Source organism: Cardiocondyla obscurior, linkage group LG03 (assembly GCF_019399895.1).
Source record: "Cardiocondyla obscurior isolate alpha-2009 linkage group LG03, Cobs3.1, whole genome shotgun sequence".
NCBI lineage: Eukaryota > Metazoa > Arthropoda > Insecta > Hymenoptera > Formicidae > Cardiocondyla > Cardiocondyla obscurior.
The window spans coordinates 1,294,623-1,312,244 of NC_091866.1; the positions used below are offsets into that span (position 1 = coordinate 1,294,623).

The following is a 17,622-nucleotide window of genomic DNA, read 5'->3' on the forward strand; positions in this document are numbered from 1 at the left end:
CTTACCCTGTCTTTTAAATCGTTCCACCTTTCGTTCATTTTATCGACATCTCTTTCGATATTAGTGGTATTGACATCTCGTCCGGCAGTTTGTATAAGATTCTGTCCAAGCATATTACAATCTTCAACGGCGTGTGCTAACGGTTCGATCTTTTTAATTTTAAGAGTTCTAAAGTCTTCTTGTTGTGCTTTAATCGAATCGACTTCAGATCCGACAGGTTTAAATCTTCTGACTTGTTCGTTTGCATCATTAATACCTTCCATAACATCCGCATGCAATTGATAGAATTCTTGTAATTTGTTTAATGTAGAAGTGAGTTCATCTTCTCTGTTACGCGCGCGCTCGTCCAATTTACCAATTTGTCGCTTGAATCCGTCAACTTGATCTCTCGTCGCAACAGCATCGGCAGCGAAGCCATAATCAACCAAACGTTCGCCACGATTTTCTAAATCACCAATTTCTTCATAAAGTTTGTTAATTCTGCTAATAATCCTGGAGGTATCCTCTAATTGGCCTCGTACAATCTTTATTTCTCTTCCGGGTGCTTTCATAGAGTCTAAATCTTTTTCAAGTGCGGACAAATGTTGGCTAATTAATTTTGCTTGATCGTTAAATTGCGCAACCGCCGTTGCAGCGCTTTGTAGTTCGTTACATCTGTCATCCAATTTCGATTGCAGATCATTAATACGATCAGTAACATTGTCAATTTCATCTTGCAAATGTGTTGCATCAACGCCTTGCTCGCCGGCCTTATTCACGAGATCGTTAGCTTGCTGTCTTACGCATTGTAAGGGCTTCTTCAAACTCGTTGTTTCCTCTCTCAAATTCTAAACATTACATTATTATTATTATTTATTTTGTAATAATTAATTAAATTTTTTATTAATTAAAATTTTGTAAAATAATTTTTATTCTGTTACGAAACAAGAAACTAAATATTACCTTTATTCTGTCAAGAAGTTTCGGATCTTTAGCTGCTCCACCGAGAGCATCATGTGACGCTAATTTATCTTCACAACGTTGCAAAGAATGCTGTAAATCGCGCAAGTTCTCATTAAAGTCCATTAGGTGACGTGCGGTATCCTCCAAAGATTGTGTTCTAGACAATAAATCTGCAAGAAAAAATAAAATTACAATAATAAAAAATATAAATTTAAAAACTGTAGTAAAAAATAATATTATAACGTATTTAAACGTACCATTGTTTAATTTATCCCATCTCGTTTTCATAGCACTAAGCTCATTCTTTACATTTTGCTTATCAATGTCGCAAGCTCCGACAAATGTTTCGCCAAGCATCTTATTATTTTCGTATTCTCCAGAGTGTTTCCATACTTCGTTCCTGAACGACGACAATTCTTTCAACTGCTTTTCGATATCTTTACGTCTGAAAGAAGTCGGAATCAAACTATCCAATTTATCTTCGGCTTGTCGAAGCCAAGGAAGAAATACATCTTGAGCCTTGTAATATTTCTTGCAATGCTCCGCGCAAGTCTGCAATCGAGTGTGTCTTTCGACAGTATCCTTTTTCAAACGATCCCATTGTGACTGCATCTTATCTAAGTCACGTTGAAGTGACCGATTTTCAGCTTTTTGAGATCGTGCGAGTATATCGCGTCCTTTGTTTAACAGCATTATGACTTCGTGCTCTTTACCCATCACATTACGATAAATAGGCTAAAAATTGTAAAATATTTTTATAAATAAAATAAAACTTGACAAAATATAGATTAAAAAAAATTAACTTTTTAAATAATAATATATACCTCGTGATGATCGAGCTGCTGTTGCAAGATTTCTTTATCAGCGGATACTAACAGCTTTTCGGACATATTTCCAAGTTCGTCCGCCAACCATCCCAGTGTTCTGCTACAAGAGGCTTCAAATTGTCTTCCATCTCGTAGATTACCTTCGATCTCTGCTTTCCTATGATCCAGCTTCTTCTGCAAGTTATTGTACATCTTGCCGACTGTAGCGAGTTTTCCTTGAATTTCCGATCGCGATGCCGGGTCACTTAAAACTTCACACAGCTGTGCACCGGCCATCTCTACATCGGCTAACAGTGGTCTCTGACCTTCCAGTTGTCTTTCTAGATTTTCGATCTTACGAAGCTGTTCTTCAGGATCCTTTTCGAGAGGCAATTCATCTAAATTGTCTGAAATTCCTTGCAGAGCGTCTCGCAACCGGTTAAGACTGGCATCAAATTCACGACTAGTATCGACAGCGTCTCCCAAACTCTGAGCCCTCTCGTCTAGTCGTCCCATTTGATCTGCCCATCTCTGCAAAATGCTCTGTAATTTCGCGTTTATTTTCTGCCCGTCTATCGAATCTATGGATATCGTAACGATGATGTTTTCTCCGACTTGCACTAAATGATCCAATTGTGGTTGTTGAGTTCTGAACTCCTCTCGCAGAACTTGCACTTGTTGCACTTGACTTGCAACCATACGAGGATCGGGCGAAATTGGCCCTAACGCACTCAGCATACGTTCTTTAGCACCGAGCCACGAATTAAGACCCTCGTATGTGTCATAGAAATCTTTGATGTCTTCCAAGAATTTAATTCGATCTTTACATCGATCTGAAATCGATTTCCACCGGCTGGCGACATCTTCCATTTCGTCATTCAATCTATCTACACCGTACGCTCCTTTCTTACGCCTAACCAAATCTCGCACCTGCGTTCGAGTACTGTCTAATAAAGATTGTTTTTCATACATTTCTTCGATAAGAATTTTAACTTGCTTAGCTGTTTTGTCTGCATCATCTTTCGTTGCAGGCATACTTTCTTTAGGCAACTGCCGTTGAATCTGCCGAAAAACGAATTATATTTTACATAAAAACATATTTTATTTTAATACGAAATATTATATTATTTGAAGGTTATGTATAATAAAAAAAATTACCTTATCCAAAAATTGAGAGAGCACTTTCAAATGATCTAAATGTTTCTTCAACTCATCTCTAATGTTATCTAGTTCCGTTTGGCGATCCGATAATCTGACACCGAGTAATCCGTATCTATGATTAATCTCTGAAAGCTGCTGCTGAACAGGCGATAATTCCTCTAGATGGAAACCGTCTTGGCTTGAACGACGGCTGCTGAATCCACTGCTACCACCTGGGGAGACCGGACTTTGAACCGCGTAGGATTTAGTAGGTGACGGCGAGCGACCGTCTTGTGACATTCGCAGTACTACAAAAAAAAAGACAGAAAAAAAACTGTCAAACGTAACGAAAATGAATTGTGTGCTGAAAAAGATGCAATGTGAAAAATATACGAGCTAATAGTTATAACTAATAAATTATACAGAATGTCCGACTATTTGAAAGGATATTTTATGTCAGACACCTTCTATACATAGTAGCAATCGGTTCGCAAAAAACCAATGTGAACTATTCGCAAAATTATATCAAAAAGTATCTATGCAAAGCTGCACGTAATAAAAGTAATACCTGGTCTTTTCGTCGGACTAGCACTACCACGTCGACGCGTTGGACTCTCGCCGCGCTCCTTCATTAAGCTATCGTATGCGATACCGAGATCGTTAATTTTATCGACCGTATTGCCATAATCGCGATATTCTTTTTGTATGGGCTTTACTTCTTCTTGTTGTATTTTTAATTTGTCCAAATCTACGGCGACCGGTTCAAGCCCTTGCACTTTATTCTCCGTACGAGTAAGCCAATCGAGTACTTGATCCCGTAATTTCTCATATGCTGTATGCTGTTCTGCTCTCGATTTGCATAATCGTTGCTTCTCGTCGAGCAGATTGTTTAGTTCTTTCCATTGAGATTCAAGCGCTTTGATTTTATCTCTAATCGCTCCCGCTTCGGTTATATCCTTCTTGGAAATCAGATTTTTTCCATTTCGTATAAGATCTTCAAAACTTCCTCGCTGATCCTCGCGCGTGTCTATCAGTTGAGCCATCTTGGCTTCATACTCTGATATATCCAGCTTGTTGAAATCTCTTGAATCAAGAATTTCCATTATATGTGCGTACCAATTCTCAAACTTAGCCACGTCTCTGAGGAAATCATTCAAAGCTTGTGCAATTTCATCCAAAAATTCGCCGCGTCTCAACGATTTGTCCATCAGTTTCTCAAATCTGCTTTGCACGTCTTTCAGCTTGCTCTCAATACGTTTGGCGATACGAACGTTGCTTGAATTTAAGAGAAGATCCTGCGCATTTGCTGTGATAGTTTCTACGCTCAAACGGTGACTATCTAAGTCTGCTTGAAGTAATCTCTGCTCTCTTTGTTGTTCCTCCAGACGTTCTTTTTGCAAACTTGCCGGACGCTGAAGCGATCTGTACGATAAAATTATTATAGCATTAAAATAAAGACAAACTTAAGATAACACGAAATTCAGAAATAATATAATAATTATATCTATTTTATACTTACTTAAATTGACTTTCGACATTATTCAGCCATGCAACTAAACTGTCCAATGCATCTTGCACTCCTTGACTTCTTACTAATGCTGTGTCGAGTTCTTGACATTTGTCAGCCAAAGCGTTACTCAATTGCTTGTACTTGTCTTCTAACGCTCTTACAGGCTCCTCGAGTTCGTTAGCTTCATTGATCGTCAGTTGGCCTTCTAAAGATTTTAATAAAGCTTCAAGACTGTGCTTAGCGTTATCGACTAAACGTTCGTTAGCAAGAAATTCATTATTTAACGCCTTGGCTTTGCTCAACTGATCTTCCACTTGTTTCGGTTCTGCAGCAACAGGTTCAGAGATAATTCTATGCACTTTCGGTTCGACATCCCTTAACCATGCTCTAGCTTTATCCAGTGAATCGTGATAATCTCTCTGTTTTCCGCCGACTCCTGACAATCTGTCTGATAAGAGATTTGCTCGGGATAAAAGATCTTTATATCGAGCTGTCGCACTGGATACTTCAGCTCGTACCGGCGAATCCTGACTAGCTGTAGGCTCTTTATGTGACAATCTTTGTGGCAAGCTGGTTCTAAAATCGTTAAGAACTTGGAGATATTCTTTACTCTCGTCAACAAACTTTTGCGCGGCCATTGTAATAAATCGCAAATCTGCTTGATGAGCGATGACATCGCTGATAAAATCGCGAGTCGTGTCTGTACTGCTACTAAGCTTATTCAGATCGGATAAGGAGCGTTCTTTATCCTCAAGTATGCTTCTGGCTTTATCCAACCAAATAGAGAACGTCGTGAGTTCATTCCTGTAAAAACAATAAATTAATTAAATTAAAAAATTTTTTAATTTAAAATTAAATATTTTATAATATAAAAATATAGATATAATATAAAAAATATTAATATTTTAAATTTAAATAAATTTAAAATTAAATTTAAAAAAATTTAATTTAAATTTAAAACATCAAACTATTTAGCGAATATGTAAAAAAAAAAATACTAACTTGAACTTTGTTAATTCATCTCTAGCACCAAGAAGTCGTTTCACTAATTTGTCAGTGCGATCTAATGCTTTATCGAATCGAGTTTTCAAAGATCGACCATTCTTCTCCAAGGTGGATACTTCGTCACTGGATAGCACATTACTGCCAGTCAATACGACTTGTCGAATCTGATCTAAGCAGGACAAAACGGGGCGACTGTGCGATTCAAGATCCTCCTTTATTTCCTGTGAATAATATTAAATTCCATATTTAATTCCTAAGTTCTAAAATAAACACAAACTATAATAATTCGAATTATAAATACGTGCAATCGCTTACTTTCATAATTAAAATTTGTTTTCTCAACTCCTCTATATCTTCCTTGACAGCATCTTGATCCGCTAATTTATCCTCAATTTCGGAGATCCATTGCAGAAGCTTAGACAGCGTTTCGTCGCAGAGCTTGTACTTCTCCTCCACCGCTTGCTAAAATTAAGTTAGAGAAAAACAATTCATTTCTATCTACTTGTGCACTCGTCTAACTACATTTAATGTACCAAAAGAAAAAAAAACTAAAGTAAAACAAGAATATCGTCATCTTACCAATGACGATACGGGCATTGTATTAATTAAAGATTAAAGAAACATAGGTAAGCTTACGACATATCTCACGCATGCAAATACAGGCACACTTTTAACGTACAGGTAAAATACAGTATTAAATGATAGCTTTAATTTATCTGCAAAAACTGCATATCTCTCGTATCGTTTTTTTTTCATATGCAGCCTAAAGCATAAACAATAATAGTAATGAAAATAACATAATAAAACACGTTCCAACAAGCAAATAAATTAAAACGCACAATGACGGCGTAACGATCGTGTGATGATACACTGTATATAACATGTGTATAAATGTATGACACAATAATGTACAACGTGGAGAAACTCCCGCTAACTCATGCTAGCGAAAACATAGGTTCGTGATAAGTAAACATAATCATACCTGAAAAAAAAAAGGAAAACATTTAAATGTATAATAATTATCATAATTCTGAATAGACAGATATTAAAAAGTAGTGATTAAACGCATATTAACAAGTAAATTGACAAAATTAAGACAATGTATTATACATTTGTTAATTTCATCGTAATGTGTTAATCGTACGAATTTCTTGCGCGGAGATCGGTAAATAAAACCAACAGAAACTCCAGGAGCTTATCCCTTATATTATTTGTAAAATTATTTTTAACTATCGAATGATATATTAGGAGGCGCTAAAACAGTAATCGTAATTATTGCGTTGGTCTTGATTACCGTCAAGTATATTACTTAACGTTACATTGAAAATGCCCTGTTATCTATTACTTGTCTTATGTACTTAATGCAATCCTGTTAATTCTTAGATATGTTATGACAACGTTTAATTATTATTAAATTTTGCTTTTTAATTTTTTTTTTATTCACCAATGCCTTTAATTTATTTGCCACAATCGTTTGTCACTTACATCCCAATTAAACCAATGCTGAAGGATGATGAAAGGCAGAGAGCAACGATGTGATTATGGTTGCATATCCTTTCAGCCAAATCCTTTTTCTTCTCGTACAAGCGTTAATTTTGAACACGAAAAATGAAGAATGCTAATTTGCACTTTTTGTTTAATTTGATACAAGCATGCCGTACATATTAGTATGCTCAATGATTTATATATATTTTTATCGATCAAAGAAAATTATCAGCGTCTCATTAATAAACCGAATGATCCAATATATAATTAAGCTTACTGAGAATCGCTGTATTTTTATATTTAACTATTTTTGAAATAAATCATACGTAATTAAACGTAACGTTTGGATTGCGCTGCACATGAGGCGAATAAATTTTCATTACGAAAAATAAAATAAGCAAGTTGAAATTATTAAATTAATAATAAAATTATAGATTAACGATAAAATTATAAATTAATGCTACTTAATTTATTAAAAAAGAATTAGCGTTGTTGATGCGACAAAACTTGGCTTGGGATTAATGATATTCGTAATGGAGATTGTTCATGATGCGATGTTCAATATTATCCAATGATTTGCGGATCGTCGATTGCAAGTGATCCGTACGAGAGAACGCGACGTTCCAATTAGTGTTGCTGATTCATGATGATAGTCGACCTTTACTGAACCCACATTAAGGTAATGAGAAATATAAGCACGAAAGTATGATATGACGAAAAGAGTTTGAGATTTCAGAAACCTTTTGAAGCGAGCATTCCGATAAAAGGAAGCACGGGGATGATTCCTCCATTAATTAGAGGGCGAAAAAGACAAAACCAGAGTGAGAACAAATTTTAATTTATGCTCATGCATATTACGCGCGTATTATTTCATTTTAATTTTCGATCGAGATAAAAATGTCATGCGAGTAAAAAATGAAGATTTCGAAATCTATTCGAAGTTATGTCAGCAAGCGACTTTTCTCTCGCGAATAAAAGTGGTATAAAAATTCACGTCAGATCAAGGCAAGGCGAAATGCGACGAAAAGAGAATCGCGCCATAATAAAACGTAATATCGATTCGTGTGATAGCGTAATGATAATCACATCTAACTCTCGAAAGAAGCTGTTAAAAAATCGTGAGTGGAAACATTACAGCAAACGTAAACTCGAATGTGAGATATAAATTTGAGTAACTTAAACAGCAAAGGGAGGAAAAAAAAAAAAAAAATAAACGGAGAACAAAGTAGAGTCAATCGATGCGGGAGTCGCGGGATTAAGTAATAGGCATCATTCTGGCTGGTCCTACTTACCCTGGCTTCAGCGGCGAGTATATAACCCCGCTCCAAGGCCTTCACGAAGTCGATACTCTTGCCGTCAGTGTCTTCGACTAATCTGCCTCCTATTGAATCTACCTTCCCGCTACCCACTGCCTCTAACAAACTCGCGATATTACCCGTGAGCGGTTCTTTAATAACCGTGGTAGATGGATCGATCAGTCCCGACTCGATTGCGTCCGCCAGTGTTAGACGTCTGCGATCTAACACAGAAGTGACAACGAAAGGATCGTGAAAACCGCCCGTCGTCGGATTGTAAACGCCGAACTGTAGCGCTTCGATGAACGAAACGCCGTTCTTCGGGGTGATCAACAGACCGATTTCCAAGGCCTTCGATAAACTGTACAACTTAGACGTGGCCGTGTCCAGCACGCTGCTCTTTTCCGAGTCCATCATGCCTTTGCGGAACGCTTCCGGCAATTTTACGAACTTTTTCTTCTGCGAGTCTTTAATCAACGCTGAGTCTGAATCTACGATACCGAGACCAACTGCTTCCTTGAGAGTTAATTGTTCGTTTGAGATCGGATCTGTAAATTTGCCCGATTCCAGTGACAGATATTCTTTCTCGACTGCTTCTTCGAAAGTGACTGGCTCTCTGAGAAATACTGTGACCTCGCCGAAACGCACAAAACGCGGTTCTCTTTTGCTTCCGCCGTTCAGTTCAATCATACCTTTCGTTGAAGAATCTACGATACCATCTGCGATCGCTCTCGCCGTCGTTATGAACCGACCGTTTCTGGAATCTTTTACAACTGATGTATTCGCGTCAATTAATTGATATTTAATCGCTTCTTCTAAGGTGCATTCTTTAACGTTTCTGTCGCCAAGGCCGGCTTTAGAGGCTTCTAGAGGTGATTTACGTACTATTTGTTGCGCCAGAGGTTTGTCAATCGTAACCAACAATCCTCTTTCCAGAGCTACATCGACATTAAACGCTCGTGTCGTTTTCGAATCTAATATTCGTCCTCGCGATACATCAACCGTGCCGTCTTCAATGCCTGTCAACAGTGACTTAATCTGTCCGGTCGTCGCATCTTTCAAAGCGATAGTATCAGGGTCTATAAGGCCGCAGTTAATCGCTTGAAGAAGATCGTGATACTCGTTTGCAGCAGGATTGGCGAACTTGCCGCTGTCGCCGCGATAAAGATGACACTTGACCGTCTCCTCGATCGAGAGAGGCATTTTCGACGTGACGATAAAGCCCTTCTTCGCCGCTTCTTGCAGATTAATCGCTTTGTTGAGCTCGCGAATAATATACATGCCGCGAATGTCGTCGACGATGCCCGAGGAAATTGCTTCGGCCAACGGCATGTATTTATTAGATCTAGTGCATTTAATAATCGACGTCAAAGGATTTACTAAATCTACTTGACAAGCCTCGGCTAACGTCAGCTTGCGGTTGCTGGTTGGGTGAACGAATTTCCCTGACGAAACGTCGTACATGTTCATTAATATTGCCTCGTAGAGATCGAATCCCATGCTTTCTATGTCGACGATAAGACCGAGTTGTAACGCGACCGACAGCGAGACCGATCCACTGGCGCCTGGCTCTTTAAACATACCGCTACGCCTGTCGATCACGCCGGCACGACACGTCTCCGCTAATGACAGCAAACGTTCGCCACGTTTGTCCCAATAGCACGGTAACGTAGGGCTGATTATACATTTTCTCATCGCCTCATGCAACGTCACGGCTCTGCCTGTACTCGGATCGACGATCTTGCCGGTATTATCGTCGTACAATCCTTGATGAATAGCACGCTGCAAAGATACGGCCGCTCTACTGTCAACGATAAGGCCAGATTCGAAAGCATCTCTCAAAGATACGTTTCTGTTACCCTTGCTAGGATCTTTGAGATAGCCGGTAGTGCCGTCTATGTAGTCCGATTGTATAGCCTCCATTAACGTCTTCGTCTTCCAAATATTAGAGCTCGTGTCTTTGACCGTAACAGAGTCGGCGTCTATTAAATTTTTTTGAATGGCTTCTAATACAGTTAAATAAATTCCCGTTTGCGGATCTAAAAATTTATTCGTTTTTTCATCGAGAATGCCCTTTGAAATTGCCTCGCTAAAACTCATAGGTCTTCTCGTTTCGAGAAGCAAGCCACGTTCCAGCGCTTCCTGAAAATCTACAGGCGGCCCTCTCGCATGGCTCACTGTTCCAGATTTTGTATCGACTATGGAGGTTTTAATAGCTTTATTAAACGTCATTACGTCACCGTTGGGATCTCGTACAATCGCGGTCGTAGTATCTATCACGCCCATTTTAATCGCGCGATCAGTAGGAAGTTTTTCTTGCGTGTCGGGAATTGTGAATTGTCCCGTCTTCGGATCGTACAATCCTTTGAAAACTGCATCCGGCAGAGATATTTTACGTTTTGCTGGAACTATAAAGCCGCGATCCAACGCGTCGATTAATGAAAGAGACGCACTAGTGTGCGGATCCACTGCCGTACTGGTTTTTGCGTTAATAAAACCGTGTTTAATAGCGTCAGCCAGAGATATAATATCGTTGTTTCTCGGATCTTTAATCGATGGACTGTCTCTGCTAATAAAACCTTTTTCGAGCGCCTCTTCTAAACTGCAATTTTTACCATCGATATTAAAAGTGCTTGAATTTGGATCGTAAATTTGAAGAGCTAAGGCTTCTTGTAGCGTCCACGGTTTCACAGTACTCAAAATATATCCTTTTTCAAAAGCGACGTCCAACGTCATGGAATGTGGATAAATTAATATTCCTCTTACTAAATCTATCAAATTATTTTTTTCTGCTTCGCTGAGAGGAATAACGCTATCTTTTCTATCGTCTTTTACCACCGTAGTAGAGCCGTTAACGTAACCAATTGCTAATGCCTCTTTTAGCGTTAAATTTTCTCCCGTCATAGGATTTAAAACGAGGCCAGTTTTCGGTGAATAGTATTCTTGAACAATTGCATCGATCAGCGAAGGCACAAACGGCGTTGTAATAATTAAACCTTTATCGAGAGCTACGTCTAAAGAAAGAAGCTCTCCGGCTTTTGTGTCGCGTAAACGACCTGTACTGGAAATTAACAAATTCATCGACAACGCATCGTCCAATGAGACGGATGATCCGGCTTTTGTGTCTTCGATCTCTGTAATAAATGCATCGATAACGCTTCTACGAACACCTTCCTCGACATCGATCGATTGTTTCGTCAGAGGATCTTCTATTTTTCCCGTCTCAGCGTCATAGCGTCCTTGTCTGATAATAGCTTCCAGCGAAATCGGCTTACGAGAAACAGGTACGATTAAACCTCGCAAGAATGCGGTTGTAATATCAGTTTCCATTCTCGTTTCTGTATTAATAACAATGTCTTTATGAAGATTAACGACGCCGGTTTCTAATGCCTCGGAAAATGGCACGATTTCGTCGGTGATTGGATTTCTTACGCCGAGCATGTCAGCGTCGATAATCCCCGCGTCAATAGCCTCGTTAATGGAGAGCGTTTCTCCCGTTTTCGGATCTCGAATCGTTCCTGTAATAGGATTACATACGCCGATGTCAATAGCTTCTTGCAAACCAAGAGGCTGAAATTCTTCAAATTCTTCTGCTTCATCCTCTGATTCTTGCTTGATCCATTCTAAACGCACCGCATCGAAGAACGGTATTTTTTTACCAGTTTTTGGATCGACCATATAAGCGACATTTCTATCTACAAGCGGCCGATTTATTGCCTCGCGTAATGTAACGTACAAATCCGTTTTAGACGACAAATCTTTAACGAGCACACGATCGGGATCAAAAACTTGTAGATTTAAAACTAAATCGTTGAAGGACGTAACAGTACCCGTTTCCGGATCCAAAAATTTTTCTTTCACAGGATCGAACACTCCGAGCTCCGCAAGAATCTGAGGCGTTAAGTCTTTCGTTATTGTTACTGAAACGTGCCTTGGCATTTCTTCGTCCGTAATTTTATTTAATTGACTATCATCTTTCATTTCTGCCTCTGTAATTTGAATTTCTTCGGTCATTTTTACATCTGAAAATACTTGTTTTTGTATTTCCATTTTGCTTGATTTTTTCTCCTCGTAAGGTTTCTGAATAATTTGACTTAAAGGCGAACTTGATTCTCTCGGCAAAACAGATATTTTTGCCGTCACAGATTCGCTCGGCTTTTTCTCTTTCAACTTGCGATTTGAAATTGCGTCGACAACTGCTTTTCCAGCTAAAACTGGCGCGGCAACAACTGCCAGGAGACCCATTTTCGTTGCTTCCGCTATGCTAATCGAATGATTTTTTTGATCGCGCGTAATATTTATTTTTCCAGTAACAGGATCGAGCAAACCTTTTTCAACTGCTTCTTTGGTAGTAATAGATTCTTTGGTGTTGACGTTATAAAGTACGGAATCAGGTTCAATTAGGCCCACTTTCATCGCTTCTGTTAAATTGTAAGATTTATTTGTCTCGGGATCTTTAAAGGTCCCACTCTCTTCGTCGTAAATCTGTTTCACCGCTTCCAACACAGTTAAACTATCGTTGGATAATTTTTTAGGTGTTCCAAAATTACTTTTACTAGTTGAAGTATTAAGAATTCCTTTCTCGACAGCTTTGGCAATAGGCATTGTGATACCTGTGGAAGGATCGGTGAAAGTACCTTCATTCATATTTATCAATCCTTTTTCCACCGCATGATCGAAAGACATTTTAATATCTTTTGTCGTAAATTCCTGCCTGGTTTCAGATTCATCTTTGATAATACCCCGTTGTCGAGCTTCTTCGATCGTAATAATATTACCAGTATTAATATCTTGTACTTCCATCGCGCTCTTCAGCGCATAACCGGGCAAAAGTTCAACGGTTTTCGTTGTGATAGTGTGATAAGATGTAATCGTTTCGGTAACCGCGGCTGTGTTTTCACTGCAATCCGGTGGTTTTATAATAAGCAATCCAGACTCGACAGCTTCGACAATCGGAATCGGAGTTCCCGTAGTAGGATGAAAAAATACGGCATTGTCTCTGTCAATCAATCCCGATTCTAAAGCCATCGTTATTTCGATACTGTCGGGAGCCACCGGATGTGGTAACGTCATAATAAAATCATCTTCTATTGCATCCTTTAATGGCAAATATTCTCCAGTAATCGGATGACGTATTTCTTTCTTACTAATGTCTATCAATCCGCGTTTAAGCGCAACGGGGAACGTCATTCCCGCCGGTGGAATATTAAAAGATCCAGCCGGCTCTTTTAATTTAAATACTTTATTTTCTATCGCTTTAACTAAATTCATGCTACCGCCTTGCGTTTTAACTAACGATCTCTCTGCATCAATAGTATCGTTTGCAATTGCAGATTGCAGAGTTTCGGTGTGGCCGTCGGTTGTAAACATCACATTAGACAAAGGATCAACTATCTCGCATACTATAGCTTCGTTAAGAGTGAGATGCGCGCCCGTTTCCGGATGGACGATTTTACCTTCCGAAGGATCTATTAAACCTTGCTTGTACAAACTATGCACGGATAAGCTTTTTGCCAAGGGCACCAGCATATGCGCGTTCTCTGGATCCAGAATCCCGCGATCAATAGCCTGCTTGATGCTAAGCACGTCGCCTCGTTGCGGATCTGTGATTTGTCCCTGATTAGCGTCGATTCGATCGTCGCGGATCGCCTCCGAAAGTGTAATCGGCTCGCCTTTCTCGTTACACATTTTTTTCGCGAAAGTATCCGCTGTCTCCACATCGATGAGACCGCTCTGTAATGCTTCCTCGACTTTAACTATCCTCTTTCTCATTTTTTGTAGAATAATAGGCTTCGCTTCTCGTTCGGGACTCTGCGATAACGTTCTCGCTTTTCCGATCGTAACTTGATATTTCGGCTCGACCGTCACTCGCGCTCTAGTTTTCATGCCTAAGTTTTCACCGTCCGGAACATCGACAGATTTCGAAGCAATTAAAGTTGCACTCTTAGATTCTTCTTTTAATACGCCGATAGATTTATCGGTATGTTTCGCGATATCTTTTTCACTTTCATCGGGCGTACCGCTTGCAGATTCAATAATTGGTGAAGTTACATTATTATCCATCGGAATAATGCCACGTTCAATAGCGACTTCTCTCGGTATTTTCTTTCCAGTTATTGGATCTTTGACCATCGTTTTCTGTACTGCTTCTATAGCTGCAGCGGTAGCCGCGAGAGGAGCACCGAGAACAGCCACTACTCCGAACTTTGCCGCGTCGATTAAAGATATCTTTCTGCCATCGTCGATTTTATATTCGCGCGTGTTAGTATCAAGAATACCGCGGTCGACAGCGTCTGCCATGCTAATATCTTTACCCGTCGTTGGATCTTTAACGATAACGGCGGTAGACGGTATCGTTCCCTCGGAAACTGCGGTTAACAAACTCGAAGATTTGCCAGTTTTCGTGGAGATCACAAGGGCCGTTCCTGGATCATAAATCACACCTTGAGCTACTTGTACTGGATCCGGCATCGATGTTTCGTCGCTGGTTTTTATTTCCATTTGTTGAGAAGGATCGCTAACGTGCGTCAACTCTAATTTATCCGGCTTACCTGAAACTCTCGTAATTTGAAGAAGCCGCTGGTTAGCATTATCGCTTTCTAAACTTAAACCGCCTTCTAATATAATTAATCCGTTCGCGATCGCTTCTCTCATCGAGATTTTTTGCGGATAACAGTAGTGTCCCGTAGAGTCGAGAATATTTTTTTCCAAGCTTCGTACTAAAGATACTTTTCTTCCGTTGTTGGGATCGATAACAAAGCCAGAATTCGGATTAATTATTTGCAGCTTAATGCACTCTTCAAAAGAAACTAATCTGTCGGTACCAGGAATTATAAAAAGGCCTGTAACAGCATCGAATAATTTCCTATCGATAGCTTCGGCGAGTGTCCAGCCATCAGTCGGCAGCTCGAATACTCGTTTATCTGTAGAAATACGTTCGTTTTCTATGAATTTCATGCTCTCCGACATCCGACTCGTAATTGGCGTAACTGAGGTAATTTCTTCTGTTCCCACATTTGATTTTTGCAATTCTTCAAACGAACTTGTTTTCGATGCCATTTGAGACATCCACTTTGACTCGCTAACTTTAGCAGATGACGAGATCGCTTTTTCTGTTGTATCGCGTGCGGAGACAGAATCAGGTGACGGTGCGATCATCATTGTAACTGAGGACGATTCTTTTATCGGCGTAGATGATGCTCGCGGAGCAATTTCTTTAGTAATAATAGTAGTAACCGTGCCAATAGCTCGAGGTGGCGATTCGCTTCTTCTACCTCTCGGTGCTTCATCGATATTTGCCGTTAAAGTGCTTTCGAATGTCGTCTGTAACGAGTCCGGAGTAAATTCTTGCGAGCGCTCAACGCGTTGACGAACGTCGTCGCCGAGCAAGCTGTGCTCGAAGGCGTCTTCGATAGACATCGTTACTCCCGAATCGGGATCTCTAAATTCATTTTTACTTTCGTCGATCAACCCACTGCTCAATGCCTCGTCGTAGCTAATTTTGTAATCTCTCGTAACAGTCTCGCCAGTTTGTAGAGTTGTCACGTATCTTTTAACAGTTTTGGTTACAGTCTGCGTGGTGACCGCGATATTCAGCAAGCTGGTGAGCAGCGCGGCGCCGTCGGGAGTGATAAGTCCTCGTTTAATCGCCTCTTCTAAAGGCACTATTCTCTTGCTTCGCGGATCTAGTAACTGACCGGACTTCGGGTCGAGTAATCCGAGGAGCACAGCTTCGAGGACGCTCACCTCGCGCCCGTTTTCGGTAACGCCGATGCCGCGATTCAGCATCTCCAGAACTTCCGGTCTGATATAGCCCTGCTCCTCCGCTTCGCTCAGCGAGACTGTCTTTCCAGTTTTCAAGTCGATTGTAAAAGTTCCGCCTGACTTTGAGCTAATCAGACCCTTGAGCAGTGCCGCGTTCAAACTGATATATTCGCCAGAAACCGGATCCTTGAAACCGTCGATATCGAAAATGCTCTTTTGAGTCACCGATGTAATCAGGCCCTTCTCGACGGCCTGAGGGATAGGAAACTCATCGGCATTTAGCATATCGCGATATATACCGTCAATTTTAATTATTCCACTGGTTAAAGCGTCAGCTAGCGTGATCATTTCGCCGGTTCGAGTATCTACTATAGATTTGACATTATCGGAATCTAATACGCCGCGGGATATAGCCTCTAGTATCGTTAATTTATCGCGATGTGCCGGACTGGCGATTCTTCCTCTGTCGTCGATAATTTCTAGATCGCAGCAATCTTTCAGCGTCATAGGCTTGACGATCAACTGCCGTCGACGAGCTTCTTTAAACGGTAGCTTCTCCATTGATAAACCGTGCATATATCTACCGCTCTTAGCGTTCAGTATACCGCGCGTTATGGCTTCGGCCACCGTCACTTTGCAGTCGCTTCTCGTGTCAACAATCTCTTTAACGTTCGGATCGACAATACTCTTCTCCACGGCCTCGTCCAATGAATGAGACTCGCCAGTAATCCTATCGACGACGCGGCCGGTCCGATCGTCCACAAGACCTTGAGATATTGCGTCGGAAAGCGCGATGGCATTACGAGATACCCTAACGGTCACATCTACCTTCGTGAGATAGCCGCGCGAGTACGCCTCTTCAATCGAGATCCGCTCGCCGTTCTCGGCGATGACCTCCCCCGTCGCCGGATCCAACAAACCCTCTCTCATCGCATCGACAACGCTAAATCCTGTGGTGGCGGTGGTACTTCCGCCACCGTCTTCGCGACTTGCTGTCGTTACCTTAACTCGGTCCGCGATGTCGGCCCGCTCAGCGTCGCAGAGCTCCCGCTGGATCGCCTCGAGCAGAGACACCCGATGACCTTCTTCATTCACCCCGCATGGACCTAATAGTCGATCGGCCAGAGTCGCGTCGATGATACCGTCGCGAGCAGCATCCTCGATCGATACGCTCGTCCTGCCGTCACTCGACGTCGCTATCCTACCGTTCCTAACGTCGAGAATCCTGAGCCGAATCGCCTCGCCTACGGTCAGGAGCTCGCCGGTGCTCGGATCTACGATACCCCTAACGTCAATCACGTTCTCCGCGATAACACCCGCGTCGTCAACCCGCGCCACCCTCTTAAGATCCCTAAACTCGCTACTAAATCCACCGTCCACGACGGACGAGAACTCGTGTTGCTGGTGTCGCCTATTGGAGTTCGCTGTACTGCTCTCATGTGAACGCTTGAGCAGGCTACCAGCCTCCGGGCTGATGGTCTCGCCATTAGGACGATACACGGCCTGCTCCGCGCTGTAACTTCGTTTCGAAATCTCGCTCGAGTACGTCGTCTCGGTGGACTCATGTCTCTCGGAGGTGTATCTACGGTAAGAGTTATCGAGAGTAAATGATGAATCGAAATGCACACGAATCGTGAGATTAAATCCATTTTTTTAAAACTAATCTAAGGTAACT

The 17,622-nt window shown here is 41.0% G+C and overlaps 1 protein-coding gene across 28 annotated transcripts in view; it reads right to left on the reverse strand.

Annotated features, from left to right (window-relative positions):
• The window catches only part of Shot (dystonin-like protein short stop), a 91,514-nt gene that overhangs the window by 20,269 nt on the left and 53,623 nt on the right, over positions 1–17,622 (reverse strand). For 15 of the 28 annotated variants that reach the window (XM_070654158.1, XM_070654155.1, XM_070654156.1 and 12 more), the window contains 10 exons: positions 16,950–17,529; positions 5,719–5,865; positions 5,401–5,624; positions 4,408–5,202; positions 3,457–4,310; positions 2,907–3,196; positions 1,767–2,810; positions 1,200–1,677; positions 943–1,112; positions 6–827 (listed from right to left, as the gene is read on the reverse strand). In XM_070654158.1, the coding sequence (XP_070510259.1) occupies positions 6–827; positions 943–1,112; positions 1,200–1,677; positions 1,767–2,810; positions 2,907–3,196; positions 3,457–4,310; positions 4,408–5,202; positions 5,401–5,624; positions 5,719–5,865; positions 16,950–17,529 (5,404 nt within the window). Of the gene's footprint in view, positions 1–5; positions 828–942; positions 1,113–1,199; positions 1,678–1,766; positions 2,811–2,906; positions 3,197–3,456; positions 4,311–4,407; positions 5,203–5,400; positions 5,625–5,718; positions 5,866–8,180; positions 17,530–17,622 lie in introns of all 28 variants that reach the window. The other 13 variants (XM_070654142.1, XM_070654141.1, XM_070654149.1 and 10 more) reach the window with 2 other exon arrangements.